Source organism: Talpa occidentalis, unplaced genomic scaffold (assembly GCF_014898055.3).
Source record: "Talpa occidentalis isolate TD23 unplaced genomic scaffold, MPIMG_talOcc4v2.1 talOcc4.7, whole genome shotgun sequence".
NCBI lineage: Eukaryota > Metazoa > Chordata > Mammalia > Eulipotyphla > Talpidae > Talpa > Talpa occidentalis.
The window spans coordinates 91997030-92011549 of record NW_023605083.1 but is presented as its reverse complement, the minus strand read 5'-3'; the positions used below and the strand labels follow the sequence as shown (position 1 = coordinate 92011549).

At 52.0% G+C, this 14520-nt stretch overlaps 1 protein-coding gene across 2 annotated transcripts; it reads right to left on the bottom strand.

The window, feature by feature from the left end:
• Positions 1–3307: 3307 nt before the first annotated feature.
• Positions 3308–13041, bottom strand: LOC119231205 (polyunsaturated fatty acid lipoxygenase ALOX15B-like). Of its 2 annotated transcripts, XM_037492879.1 has the most exons (14): positions 12895–13041; positions 12573–12795; positions 12240–12321; positions 8546–8668; positions 8176–8279; positions 6795–6967; positions 6417–6563; positions 6115–6318; positions 4823–4909; positions 4514–4683; positions 4211–4332; positions 4013–4113; positions 3767–3937; positions 3308–3544 (listed from the first exon to the last, which is right to left on the bottom strand). In XM_037492879.1, the coding sequence occupies exons 1-14, from the start codon at positions 13039–13041 to the stop codon at positions 3365–3367; spliced, it is 2034 nt and encodes a 677-aa protein (XP_037348776.1). In that variant the 3' UTR covers positions 3308–3364. The 2 variants fall into 2 exon arrangements, with proteins under 2 accessions (XP_037348776.1, XP_037348778.1); XM_037492881.1 differs by lacking the exons at positions 4211–4332; positions 4823–4909 and having other exon boundaries at positions 4527–4683.
• Between the last annotated feature and the right edge of the window lie 1479 nt (positions 13042–14520).

Here is a 14520-nt window from a genome sequence, read left to right as displayed (position 1 = left end):
AAATATTTTGAATATTTACCATTTTTTGCAAATGCTTGCTCCTACTGGTTACCTGCCTGAATTTTTATGCCTGCTAACCCTTGCCTCTGCATTGTCTCATCTGTGAGTCTCATCAGAGTCTTGCATCTGTTTCCGCCCTTTTTGCTTACACACACTTTTGTCCTCCTCCTTCTCTGGTGACTCATTTCATCCTGTCCTGGAACACTGGGCAGGTAGAATCAGGGGTAGGTAGCACTCCTGATCCACTTCTGGGACTTCCATCCCACATTCTTCCTCTTTTTTCTTTCGTTGGCTCCCTCATTCCCTAACTGAAAGACCTGGGATGGTGGAGGCAGGGTTCTGGGGTGCTGAAGAAGGAGCTAATCCTCCCACTTTGGCCAACTGGTCCAACTGGGGCAGGGGTCTCCTATGTTGGGTCACAACTTCTTCAGAAGTTTCTGATTATAATCTGAATCCCACCCTCTGCACAGAGTGCAGGGAGTACCAAAGAGGCAGATGACTTCAGATTGCTGGCTGGCAATTTTAATAAACAGGGCAACTGACCATGAGGCATGTCTTAGGCAACCCTGAGATAAGAAGATCTCTGCAATCACATGTCAGATCTTAAAAGTGTATATAAAAGCCTTAACTGGGTTCAGCCAAATCTACCATTCATACAGCCTCACTACCTCATTACTGTCACAAGGTTGTATCCTTGGGACATCTTATGGGTGTGGGAAGGGGTGAGTAGTCTCCAATTGCCTGGTCCAGCTTGTAGGTCAACTGGCAGTCACAGTGTCTCTATGGCCTGCCCCAACACACAGCACCATTCTGGGGCCTGGATACCCAATGCTTCACTGTCCATTAGGACGACCCACAACTCCCAGTTATTTGGATATCCCCTTAGAGGTGAATGTTTCCTCTAACAACTTTTTCTTCTTATGACTGATCAGAAAATAGATTAAGGACTAGGCAGTTGGGGAAGATGGGAGTAGGGGAGAGAGAGGAAGAGGTGGGGCTCCTAGAGCCAGTTCTGTGGAGGGGGTGGTGGCTTCTCCAATAAGGTTGGGGACTGACTGCTTGAATTCAGCTTCCACTGTGAACTGCCTTCATTCCTTGATTCCTGCCAGTTTCTCCAGGAGATGTTAGTTAACACCAAAGACATACATCAGAGAAAATACCAGTTTCTGTACAGCTGCCCTCCAAGGCCTTACTTCACACAGACATACACACACATACATATGATAAATTTTCCTTTCATTCATCCTTAGACAAACATTTGTTGGGTCTCTCTCATGTGTCCTCACAGTGCTGGGCACTAGACATATAAAGTCCAATGAGATCCAGCTCTTGTCTTTAAGAATCTCATTTGTAGGCCTCCCTGGTGGTGCAGGAGTTAAAGTCTCAGTGCTATGAAGCTGTTGCCAACCATTGCAGCATGAATTGGATCCATACGTCCCTGCCAGGGAGCTGACTCACATGGCTCAACAGATTTCTCTTGTCTTGCCCACTGCTCCCCTCAGCAGTGCATTTCAGTAGACCCACCTGTTCTGTTCCCCACTCTGTCTCTGGTGAATCCTCTCACCCCTCGCACTTCTGGCCTACACTCCAGTTCTTATATGCATAAATAAATAAAATAAATCTTAAAAAAAAAAGAATCTCATTGGTCTAGTTGGGGAGACACACAGGTAAATGAAAAAGGGCACAGAAGGGTTTTAGGAATCATTTGTGTATTAACCCTCCATTCAACACCTACTTTCTGATCATCTGCAGTGCACCAGGCACTAGTGGGCAGTGATGAACCCCACCCTTGTGAGCTTATTCTTATTCTCTATTCTAGTAATAGAAGGGAGAACAGGTCTCAGGCGTCCCTAGGAGCCTCTTGGGCAAGAGAAGGATAAAGGAGACAGACCAGCTCTTACCTGCGACATCTGTCACTTCCTCTCACATTCTGTGGCCAGAACTGGTATGGCCCTGACTAACTGAAAGGCAAACTGGGGAATATTGGAAAGTTCCTGAAATACTTGGTGAGCACAAAGTTTTCTGCAGCAGCAGCCAAAGGTTTCTGCCATGCCAAGTAAGTCAAACATATTCTCCCTCATGGAAATTGAATATTGAGGCAAATAATTCAAATTGAATATTGAGGCAAATAATTCAAAAAGTGCTAAGAGCTTCATTGTTCTGATGGCAGTGCCTGAGGAGAACGTCCAGCAATTTCTGTGCCTAGGGAGCCCCAGGTTTCTAGCCCTTCCTGAGGACTGTTTAACATTTAAGCCCCTCAAGATACTCAGTGTCTTTCCCACAAACTCCTTTATCACTTGAGTTAGTAGGAATTCTTTTCTGACATTTAATAGCTACACATCTCTATTTTTTCCTTAATTTATTTTTAAAATTTGTATCTTTTACATTATTGTGCATTCCCCATAAAATTCCCACCACCAGTTCACCCGTGGACCATCACCATAGTCCCCCATGCTCTTCTCTCCACTGTAGCTATATATCTCTAAATCTTCTCAATACAGAAGGAACCACCAATGGTCTACATTGCACTTTCTGAAACATTGTTCTTTTTATTTCCATGGTTGTGTTTGTGTGGTTATGGAATATGTATTGCATTTTTGTCCACATTGTTTTATTAAATATAATGAAACTGAAAAACGAAAACACTGATACCCGCAATAAAAGACAGAGATGGGAAGTTGATGAATTGGGGGAATGTGTATGTGAAATTGGAATCCCATCATTGAGGGTCACCTCTAGAGTTGATGGTTAGTGGGATAATATTTTCTAGTTCTTTAGAAATAGAACCTGCTTTATAGCATGCAGATCTTTTTCCATCTTTGGAGAAACTTTTCAAGAAAGTGTATGAGGGCACTGCCTACATGCCCTGGGCAGTAGGTCCTTCCTTCTCTGCCCTGCATCCAGTAACCCTCTCTCAGGGGGTTGTTCTTTTTAAAACCAGGACCATAAGTTGCGATCGCCCTCGTGGGCAGTTGTCAGGCTGGCCACTCCATGGGCTGCCACGCAGTCTACAGGAGGGTTGCCCTTGCTTTGAGTCCCCATTAGGTCCAATCAGTTGTGGTCCATGAGGCTAGGGGTAGGGTCAGATGTTCCCACACAGTATGGTATTGCCAAATGCAAACTAAGCAGCTACAAACCCTTCAAGCAGGCTGTGGGTATGCAGGCATATGGAGGCTTGCAGTCTTTGAAAGGCTATTTTGAAAAGGCTTTTTTGTTTTCTGTTTTGTTCTATGTGGGAGGTGGGTTACATGGGACCTGATTGTCCCAGGAGAGACACAGGAGGGCCTGGTCTTCTTTGGGTGGCAGTTAGCATAAAGCAATGGGGTCAAAGAGACGCCACTTGGGGCTCAGTTCTCCTGGGGACTTAGATGGAGACGCTGTTCTCGATGAGGGGTGGATCCAGGTAGACATAGGGCAGCGGCAGGTCCTGGTTCCGCACCTGGATATCTCGTGAGATCTGGGCCAGGCGGCTCTGGAAGGCAGTGATGCTTCGCCGAGGGGCCTCCTCCGTGAAGTGCTCATCTGGGTAGGTGCCCAGGGGCCGCTGGGGATAAACCATAAGGCAGGGTCAGGGTGCTACCCTAAGGGTCCTGAAACAACCTCCCAGTGAGCCTAACCCTTGCTACCTCCCTCTAAATAGTGAAGATATTGGAGGCGGGGAGGGGATCCAGCTCCTGGATGGCAGATAGCGGGCTGGGCTAGGGAAGGTAAACACCCCTTCCCTGACCCCAGAACTGGCCTGGCTGCCAGCGAGGTCCACACTCACTCGTTCTCCAGGCTCCTTGCTCAGCACCCAGAGGGCAATGATGACATCACATGTGGCGCTGACCGGCGGAAGGGTGGCTATGAAGCCCTCTGGACTCCCCTGGCCTTTGGAGGTGGGTGGTGGCAGCTGCATGGTTGGCGGCAAGTTGGGCATCCAGGCACAGGAGTCAAACTGAAGACCAGCGGGCAGAGTGAGACCTAGCACCATGGCCCCTCCATCCTGCCCCCCTGGTACTGACCCTCTCACCTGCCCTGCACTGACAGCAGAGTGCTTGGCTGAGCAGTTGAATATCACCATGGTGACATACTTCACCAGGGCTTCCTGGGTCTCCAGCGAGGAGGGCAAACCTACAGGGGGATTTGGGCTGGGGTCAGGGCTACCAGGCTTCTGAGGACCACGCTGCAGAGGCTGAGGGTAGTGGCCAAGGGCTGAGGTTCCCCCTACCTGAGTTCTCCCGGCCTAGGAAGCCCTCGGAGAAGATCTCCCACACCCAAGCCTGGAGCTCGCAGTCGACGCGGACAGACTCATCACTTGGGTAGTAGATGTTGATTATTTCGGAGACAAAGCTGCAAAGTGTACCACGTTTAGTTCCAGCCTTCAGCCCTGACACTCTCTGAGGAGTGCCTCGACCTGGAGTCATTAACACCCACCCCTTCTAGTTGTTAGCCTCCTTGGGCCCTTCCTCTCCTTCCCAGTCTTCCTGCAATCCCCCCAAATCCTCCAGTTCTCTGGGGACGGCCCCCTCACCACTCCACAGCGCCCCAGATCTGAATCCCATCATCCCGGTAGAAGTAGCCTGGTATGTCTTCAACTCCTCGGGCCCGGATATCCTCAGGAAGACACAGACTGGAATAGGTCAGTTGTTCCATATTCCTCTTTATTAGCTCAGAGAAGCCTCCAATGCCAAGGCCTGTGGACTGGGAGATGGGACTCCTGGGTGCCAGAGCTCTTGCCCCGGAAGCAGGAGACTGGTGGGGAGCAGGGCCATTCCTATTCCAGAACCCAGATTTTCAAACTGAAGAACCACCCCCATGTGCAACGTAAGGCAATTCTTACCCTGTCCACCACCTGCCCCGGGGCGATGAGCAGCTGGCGGGCAAGCGTGTTGATGTGCAGTGTGTACCGCGTGTGAGGGATCAGCAGCTAGACAGGCCAAGAGGGTAGAACCAGGTGAGGTCTGGGCTCTTTGGCCACAGACCTTCCTCTGCAGAGGCACTGTTAATCACTCATGGAGGGCCTCCCCTGGTGGCACAGCAGTTGAGTGCTGGGCTGCAAAGCTGCCCCGCAGCCTCTGCAGCGCTGGTTCAATCCCCGGCCGCTGGCAAGGGTCCCACATGGCGTGGCAGACCTCTCCTGCCGCCCGCTGCTCCCCTCAGCAGTGTATTTTGTCAGTCTGCCTGTTCTGTTCCCTGCTCTGGCTCTGGTGAATTCTCTCACCCTCTCGTGCTTCTGACTGTACCCAGTGCTTGTATAAACAAATAAATAAATAAATAAATCTTTAAAAAAAAATCACTCATGGAAAGAGATAACAGGGATGAGAGGGGAAGCCTGGAATGGGGATCAGAGTTCCAGCTCCAGGACAGGGTCTGGGCACCTTGTTCTATGACAGCAGGTATGTGACTTCATTTCTCTGGGCATCTGTAAGCACTGTGAGCCCTCCAGCCCTGGCATCTGTGATTTCCTAGCCTCTGGGCTGGCACAGCACCTTGAAAACCATGGCCTGTGGGCCTGGCAATGTGGAAACATCCTCCAGAGCCTACCTCTGAGTGTCGAGCCCTGGTCAGAAAGAACGGACACAGTAGGACCTGCATTCAGGACCCAGGAGACTGAGCATCTTTGGGCCCCACATGGGGGAAATCCTGCTCCTCACAGAAGAAGAAGAGATGTCTCAGGCCCCCGGGGGAAATGAATCTGGGTTATCTGGAGGTTTACCAGAGCCCAGGAGATCCCCAGAGCCTGCCTTTGGGCCACAGGTCTCCCTCCCAGGCTCCCCGCCTCCTGCAGCTCTCTGTAGAAAACTGATCCCTCAAAGCCTTGTTCACACTTTGGCCTCTGCCAGCCCCAGGTCTCTCCTTTTCTAGAAGCTGGGCTTCTATGATGACTGCTGACTGTTGGCCTGAACTGTCCTAAGAAGGAAGCCCCTCTGGGGCACATGCAGCCCCCTCCCTTCCCCAGTTGCCATTGACCTCACCCCAGCCCAAGAAAGCAGGTTCCCCAGAGAGCGGTGCACCTCAGCCTGGAAGAATAGGGCCATGTGGGGCTTAGAAGAGTCTTTGTGCATAGCGAGCCAAGGCACAGTGACTTGTGAGCCTGGGGTAGAGCCAAGACCGCCTGGCTGGCCCACTGACCTTGAAGAGTGGGTGGCAGTGGGGCAGCTGGCGCAGTGTCGCTAGGGTGAAGACCTCAGGCAGCAGGTGCTCATGCAACAGGTGTGTGATGGCCTCATGGACAGTGAACTCAGCGTTGCGAACCCAGGTCTTGGCCAGCAGCCAGTCCCACTGGTTGTCGGTGGGCAAGAAGATGGGGCTGTTGGACCCAGGGTTCTGGTTGAGCTATAGGAGAGGCCAGTGGGGAAGGAGGCTAGGAATGTTTACCAACTATTTAGTGAAGACCCTCCCTTCCCTGCCTTGCCCCCTGCCCAGCTGCTGACCTGGATGGCGAGGGGCAGCAGCGGCCCACACCCTGGGCGCTGGTATAGCAAGGTCATTGGGGCTGCAGAGAACTGAGGCCTCCCATTCACAACATTGGGACGGATGCCGGAGAGGATGCCATGATCCACCAGGAACAGGGAGCCTCTCTGTGGGAGAGAGGAGAGTTGGGTCTACCGTCTGGTTTTCTAAGGGCTGGAGGTAGGGGTGAGAAGGGAGAGGATTCAGGGCTGGGAGAGGAATGTGCACAGGAGAGGGTATTCTTGGTATGTAGCACACAGTAGGTCTTCAACAAATGTGAGTGCTGCACCTCTCCAATAGGGGATGGGTCGGAAGGCACTGACATGGGGGTGTACAGAGCCTGCATGTCTGCCCCTCACCTCCAGCTCGGCCTGCAAACAGGTCCCAGGGCCCAGCACTGGGGCCACCATGGCATCAGTGACAGGAAAGTTCTTTGGGAGGCAGCGACAGCAGCGAATCAGGACCGGGTTGAGGCCATTCAGAAACTGGGAGGCAAAGAAGGCATCTTCCTGCCAGTGCTCAAACACGTATTCTGCAGGGGTATTGGGGAGATGGACCCCAGTCACCCCAGCCCCAAGAGATCTCCCCCTGAGCTTCATGGTGGAGTTCCTCTGGGTCCATCCTGTTCTCCCTTCTCTTCTCACTCTGGATCTTTCTAGAGTGACCTTTTCTCACCCCATGGTGTCAGTCACTGCCCATTCACCAAACAGCTAATCTTTATCCTCAGTCTACTATTCCAACATCTATCTGCCATCCCCAACCCTGTGGCTCAAACACAAGTTTGAGACTGAATGTGGGCTCTTCATCCTGCCCAGGCCCCTCCCATTGCCTGACACCCCAAGGAATGGCAACTCCCTCCAACCGGTTGCCTGGGGACCTCTCTTGGCAGCTCCCTCCTGCTCCTGTCCCCTTCAAGTCCCACTGGATGTTCATCTTGAGTAGCTCTTGGACCACACATCTATGTTATCTCAGCCATCACTGCCTTGCTGTGTCATCATCCTTTGCTGAGGTCACCATCCTTTGCTGATTACATCAAGAGCCTTGTAACTGGTCCTCCTGCTTCCACTCTTGTCCCCTAACACCTTCTCCACACACACACAAAACACATCTAGCCACACTACTCCCTTGCTAGCAGTGCCAACTTGCTACTGCAGTTAGGAATGGCCCACGTTCCTGATGATCTGGGTTCCCCACAGCTCCCTGGCCTTGTCTCTTATCTTCCCTGCTTGGGGCCACATCAGCATTCTTTTGCCCAAAAGTTCTCTGAGCCTTCCATCTCCAGGACCATCATAGGCACTGTCCCCTGAGCTTGACCTGTTCTCTAGCCCCATGCCCCTTTATTGACACTGCTAACACCTGCTGAAATTTGAGGTCTTAGTATGGATGTCACCTTGGAAGAGCTTTCCAGGACCTCCTCCAGATTCATATGAACCGATGACTAGTTATCACAAATGAAACCCATTCATTGATTTGGGTCTAATGTTCACTTGCCTGTAACTGTGAACCCCCTGGGGACAAGGACTATGTCTACAGCCCCTAACCCAGTGTCTGATGTGTAAGAGCCTAACAAAAGCATTAGAAGTTCAGGGATGTGTCCAGTCAGTAACCTCTTCTTTATCTGTGGAGAAAATAAGGTCTAGAGAGGGATATGGACCTGCTGAAGGTCATGTAGTGAACTGGTGCCATTATGAGAGTTGAACCCCGGGGAATAGATCAAGAGCCCCGGACCAAGCTCCTCACCGGCAGCTGGGGTCTTCCGAAAGTTGAACACCTTTCTCATCTCCTTCAGACTCTTCCAGGGCCCCTTGCGGTCCAGCAGCCCCTTAATTTTCAGCTCTGCAAACCTGCCAGTGGATGTGAAATATAGGGAGGAGACAAGCTCTGGGAGACTCTCCCCTATCTCTAGGCTTATTCCCCCTGGGATCTTTAGCCAGCAGACAGCCTGAGGTTGTCACTGGCCTTGAGGAAGCCTTTGGGTGGTGGGCAGAGGCCATGTCTTGGGTAGGATGTATGACCCACATCCCTGATGAATGGGGAGTTGACTAGGGGAGGGAACAAGGCAGGGGCCCTGGGTCATCTGAGGCCCAAGGGCAGAATAAGGGGTCCTTACGCAGAGCCGCCTTTCAGATAGAAGTTGGTGTTCTTAGTTAACGAGTATTTGATGTTGATGTTGAGGTGTTTCACAGTATCCTCATTCAGGCAGTGAGGCCAGCCCGGGATGTAAGTCTTCCAGCTAGAAGAAGGAGCAAGAAGGTGATCAGCAAGACACCTAGGGGTGTCCTTGGACTAGAGTAGAGGGAGTGGCAGACCCTTTGGAGGTCCGTCAGAGCAACCCTCTTCTATGATTCAGGGTCTTCCTGAAATCTGCCCTTCTTCTCCGCCCACATGGTGCTGGGAGCTGCCATGTTCCCACAGTGAGATTTCTCCCTTGGTCACAGATGATTCATCAGGATTGGGCACCAGAATAGAACTGGGCTCCTCAGAGAGGTGGTCTCTGGGGATCTCTGGATAATAACCGTAGACATAGTCACTGTGAGCTATGGCCACTGGCCTTTTGTCACTGTGTAGACTGGGAACCAAAGAAAACTTTTTTTTTTTTTTTAAGATTTATTTATACAAGCACTGGGTACAGTCAGAAGTGCAGGAGGGTGAGAGAATTCACCAGAGCCAGAGCAGGGAGCAGAGCAGGCAGAAGGACCGAGGTACACTGCTGAGGGGAGCAGCGGGCGGCAGGAGAGGTCTGCGCGCCATGTGGGACCCTCCTCCTGTGGCCGGGGAGCAGCCGGGGATCGAACCAGCACTGCAGAGGCTGCGGGCAGCTTCGCAACCCAGTGCTCACGCTGCGCTACCAGGAGAGGCCCCAAAGAAAACTCTTAATGGAGAGAAAGACAGAGAGAGAGAGATTAGGTGAGGAAAGAGGAGCTGGGGGGAAGGAAGAGAGAGAGAGAGAGAGAGAGAGAGAGAGAGAGAGAGAGAGAGAGAGAGATGTAAAGTAGGAAAGAGAAGCATCTGGGATCCCAGAGACAGGGAGAGACTCTTTGGTTTCTGACCCGTGAAATCTGGCAACATTTTGGACCCTCACTTCAGTGAGTACCTCTGTGTTCTGCTGACACATTCCCTTTTTTTCCTGTCTGCTAATTGGAATTGGCTTTTTTTTTTTTTTTAAAGATTTACTTATTTATTTATACAAGCACTGGGGACAGTCAGAAGTGCAGGAGGGTGAGAGAATTCACCAGAGCCAGAGCGGAAAGCAAAACAGGCAGGCTGACAAAGGGGAGCTGAGGGGAGCAGCAGTCGCGCCAAGAGAGGTCTGCATGCCATATGGGACCCTCACCGGTGGCCGGCATTGAATTGGCGCTGCAGAGGCTGTGGGCAACTTCGTAGCCCAGCACTCAACCACTGCACCACCAGGGAGGCCCTGGCTTTTGTTTTTGCAACCACAAACTTCCTGACTAACACAGATTAAGTCTCACAGAGGGGAGGTTGTTCTGAAGCAGGGAGTGCATGAAGGCTTCATTTTCCTTTGACAGGCATCCCAGCAGCTTATTCAAACTCAACCCATGGCATCTCTAAATTCCATTTTCAGGCAGTCAACACAGCCTGACCTTTGGATAATTAGTAAAATCATGTCCCTGAAAAGCTGAGGATCTCCAGCCAGTCCTCTCATTCATTCATTTATTCAATCAATTACTCAGGTTTGAACTATCAACTTCAAAGACGAGTTTGTAATTTAAGTACACTGCCACCAGGTGGTGGCCAAACACTTATGGACAAACGATCCACCTAAGGATCTTGGTAAAATACAAATTCTGATTGAATAGGTCCTGAGTGGGTGGGCCCAAGAGTCTGCACCTTTAGCAATCTCCTAGGTGATACTGATGCTGTGGATCGCCAGAGCAGAGAGAACGGGGAGACATTATAAACATTATAAACAATAAAAGTACGCGCAGTTTGGTAGTTAACTAGTTACATTCTTAAACACTTAAATAAGATTAGTATTCTTCATTTCTATTGCGGAGGAAAATAAGTATCAAAAATGTGAAATGGCTTGCCTAAGATTTCACAGCTCCTATGGCAGGACTTAGACTGGTTCTGGTCTCCTGACTCCTGTGTCTTTATTTTGGAAGAACAGGAAGGAAAGGATGGGAGGGAAGCCCACTCCATGGATACAGTGGACCTCTATATCTGTTCCCTCATCTGAGACTGTTGCTGGCAGATTTGGTGCAATGGTGTTCTGGGGGATGTATCTCATTGATGGAAGAAATAAAAAACCTAAAGGAGGCATCACAAGACTAAAATCTGACTCACATAAGGAGGTAGGGGGAGAGGGGATTAACGTGACCATTAACCCAGCCATAGAAATCAAGATCCTTGGGTACCAGCGACTTATCACAAGGCATAAGGCCCAAGCAGGTATCAGACACTGTAGGGGGTGTCGTGGAGAGCACAGATCTGAGGGAAAAGATACACAGATTGGGCCCATCCTGGAATCTTCAAACAGGCCACTCCACAAGGGAGTGAATCCCTCCCAGAGAGAAAAAGATTCTATCAGTGCAGTCTCTGCACCAGCACCAGGCAGCAGTCTGTCTGCCCATCTGTGACTCTGCAGGTGCCTTTTTTCACCAACACTCTCCTCTACAGGGCAGCAGCTTCCTGCCTGCCCGTGACCTGTACCTGATGGGACCTCTCTTCACTGACCTCCTTCAGCGGAGGCTGCTCTCCTCAAGGCCACCTGCCTATAACCCTGCAGGCCTCTCTCAGCAAACCTGTCCCTTTCGGGGCAGCTCTTCCTGCCCGCTGGTGTCTACGCAATTATCTTTACCTATTTTTTTTTTTTAAGATTTATTTATACAAGCACTGGACTAGGTACAGTCAGAAGCGCGGGAGGGTGAGAGAATTCACCAGAGCCAGAGTGGGGAGCAGAGCAGGCAGAAGGACCGAAGTACACTGCTGAGGGGAGCAGCGGGCGGCAGGAGAGGTCTGCGCGCCATGTGGGACCCTCCGCCGGTGGCCGGAGCAGCCGGGGATTGAACCTGCGCCGCAGAGGCTGCGGGCAGCTTCACAACCCAGCGCTCAACCGCTGTGCCACCGGGGAGGCCCAATAAACCTATTCTTTAAATATAACTACTGTCTGTCTCGTGGAGAAACTTGCCTTGGAAACTAGCTGCGTGCTGCTGAAAGGGGAGCTCTGGTGAAACCCTTCCCTGAGTGAACCCAAGGACCCCACACTCCAAACTCCAAAAAAAAACTACATCATCATGACATAAGTAGAATCACCAGGACCCAATATGGACCTTGGCTTCCTGCCTTAGGTATTTTGCCAGTGACCCCAGGTCCTCTGCAACCTCTACCTGCTGCCAAGGTGGTCTCTGGGCCCTCCTCCCTGCCCACCTCTAACAACGCTGACTCCAGAGGAGAGGAAGAGACACCCCCCCACCCCACTCACCTTGGAGGATGAGTTTCCTGGGGTTTAGGGTGGTATATTTCTGGTTTTGTTCATATTTACAGGAACTGACATATGACAAAATCCCAGGGCAAAGAAGACATCAGTAAGGGAGAGGCATTTTAGAGCAGTGTTTTTCAAGCTTTAGTGGGCACCAGAGTCTTCTGGAAAGCTTGTTAAACAACACTGCTGACTACCCAATACCTAATTCAATAGGTCTGTGGGGGCTGAGATTTTGCATTTCTAACAAGTTCCTGGGTGGTGCTGATGTTGTGATTAAAGAGGTGAGGCTGGGACTTGAGTGTCATCAGGAGCAGCTCCCAGGATGCCCCTCATCCTTTGGGCAGCCCCACTCTCTCACCCGTATATCTCCTGCCTGAGCTTCAGCTCCTCCTTGCGCTGTTGCTGGAGTGCGGGGTGGTGGTCTGCGCAGGGGACCTTCCCTGGGAGAAGAAAGGTGTGGTTAGGCAGGGCAAGAAGCCCCCAGATCTTTGGCTCCCGCTACTCTCCACTCCAGCCACCCCTTCCTCTCTCACCCCCCAAAAAGAATTGTTTCTCCCACCCTGGCAGCCAGCCCCCCTCCTCTGCCTTCTCCCAATGGCCACACCAGCTCACCTCTCACTCTTCTCGCCCTTTCCCCCAACACACCAGTTCCCTGCCTCTCCCGCGTCCAGCCCAACCCGTCCTCTCTTACCTGCCCCCTCCCGCAGCACCAGGCCCTCGCTGCCCTCCAGCCACTGGTAGCAAGGGAAGCGGAGAGGGGCGCCCCGCGGCGGCGTGAGCTGGAACCAGCGGCAGAACCAGGCGTCGGGGGCCAAGGGCCCCAGCGGGCGAGGCAGCTTGGGGGGCGCCTTGTGCACGCGCAGCAGCAGCACGGGGCCCACGTCCTGGGGGGACGTCACCTCGAAGTCCTCCTCCTGGTGGTGTGGGGGCTGGGTTTCTTAGAGGAGAGCCCCTCCACCCCCCCCATCCCCACCAGCCCCCCACCTCCGCCCCCATTGGGCCTCCCCACTTACAGCACACGCGGTGAACTCTTTGCCAAACCGGTCCAGGGGTAGTGGGGGGGTCTCTCCCCGCGTCCCCACTATGCTGATCGATATTCTGTCCCACGTCCCCGCCCCGAAGGCCTCCCCAGTGGACACCCTCACTCTGAACTCAGCCATGGTGCCAGCCCGAATCTGGTTCTCCGCTGCAGCGACGGCCTCGGGGCGCGAGGCTCACCCAGGGACCCGCCCCGCCCCACCCAGCCGGGTCCGCGTCAGCCGGGACCGGTCGTCGTCCCCAGCACCGGCCCATGGCCCCTGCGCGGGGCCCATCGGCGCCGCCAAAATCGTGCCCCAGTTGGGGCCAGAGGTTGAGAGGCTTGAAGGGAGGGATGCAGGTGGGGGCTCGGCGGTGCCCGAAGTTGGGAGACTGAGAGCGCGTCCTGAGGCTGGGGAAACCCGACCTTTCAGTGATGTTGCAGGGCCAGGGAGCTGGGGTAAGTGGGGGCGAAGGTACATTTGTACCTTGCCCCTTCCTCCCCTCACCCCCCACTGTTTGTTTGCCTTCTTAGCCTTTAAAAAACCTATTCAGCCATCAATCAATAAAAAATATATGCAGGACCGACTCCCCAATTCCTACAACTCTTAGTCTACATTCATTATTTTATTTCATTCAACAATGTTGTGCCGGGTGCTATCTTAGGCGCTATGAATACTTCCCTAGGCAAAACCCAGTCTTTGCCCTCTTTTTTTTTTTTAACCACCCCCCTCCCCAGTCTTGCGCTCTTGACAGTTAAAAAAATCTATTGTGAAGGAAAATAAATGAATAAACAAGACAGGAATGCGGTGGAGAGGAGAGAGAGGTGAGGCAGGGAGAGAGGGAGATATGGATTTTGACTCTGGCGGGATAACAGATTTGGGGGTTCCTGTCTGGAAATACTGGACATTAGACATCTGGGTAAAGAAACTACAACTGGGCTTAGAGCTCAGGGCTGGAGAGTGTGAACCTGGAGCCCTGCAGCCCAGCGGGTGTAAGCCGGGCTGAAATCACTGAGCAGAGAATGTAGAACAGAGAGGAGCAGGCAGAGCAAGCTGTGCTCTGAGCTTCTCTGATGTTTGGGCATCATGCAAAGGAGGCAGATCCAGAGATCATTCAGTGAGGTATGAGGAGAACCCAGAGAGGGTATTTCATGAAAGGCAAGAAGAGATTGGTCAAATGTATCACATGCCGCTAAGAGGCAGATATGAGGAGACAGACATGACTAGATCTGTCAACAAGAGACCTTTAAGTGTATGCCACTGACTGATGAGTATGATCGAGGGAATCAACCCAGTTCTGCACAGCGGAACCAGCATGCAGCCAACCCCCACCTCCGTGCCTGGGACCTTGACCAGGGCAGTTTCAACCGTGTGATTCAGGTCAGGGGAGCAGATTGGGATGAGTAGACGGCGGACAGAATTCCAGCTAAACATACACAAATGCCTTTATTCCTGCACTCCTGAAACCCCATTAAGACACCACGTTTTAGGTATAAACCTCCAAGGCCAAAAAATGACTATGGAAATGTCAGTGACTGATTAACAGACAGGAGAAAGGTAAGAATCCCAGAAGTTGGTCAATTGCTACCTCCAAACCTTCAAAAGTCTTAGGGATTGGGA

Excerpts from the sequence above, each read along its gene's own strand:
- LOC119231205 (XM_037492879.1), bottom strand. The coding sequence starts at position 13,041 with ATGGCTGAGTTCAGAGTGAGGGTGTCCACTGGGGAGGCCTTCGGGGCG. Across the intron at positions 12,322-12,572 it reads GGTGCTGCGGGAGGGGGCAG|GGAAGGTCCCCTGCGCAGAC; the intron begins GTAAGAGAGGAC and ends TTCTTCTCCCAG. Across the intron at positions 4,114-4,210 it reads CCTAGGCCGGGAGAACTCAG|GTTTGCCCTCCTCGCTGGAG; the intron begins GTAGGGGGAACC and ends ATCCCCCTGTAG.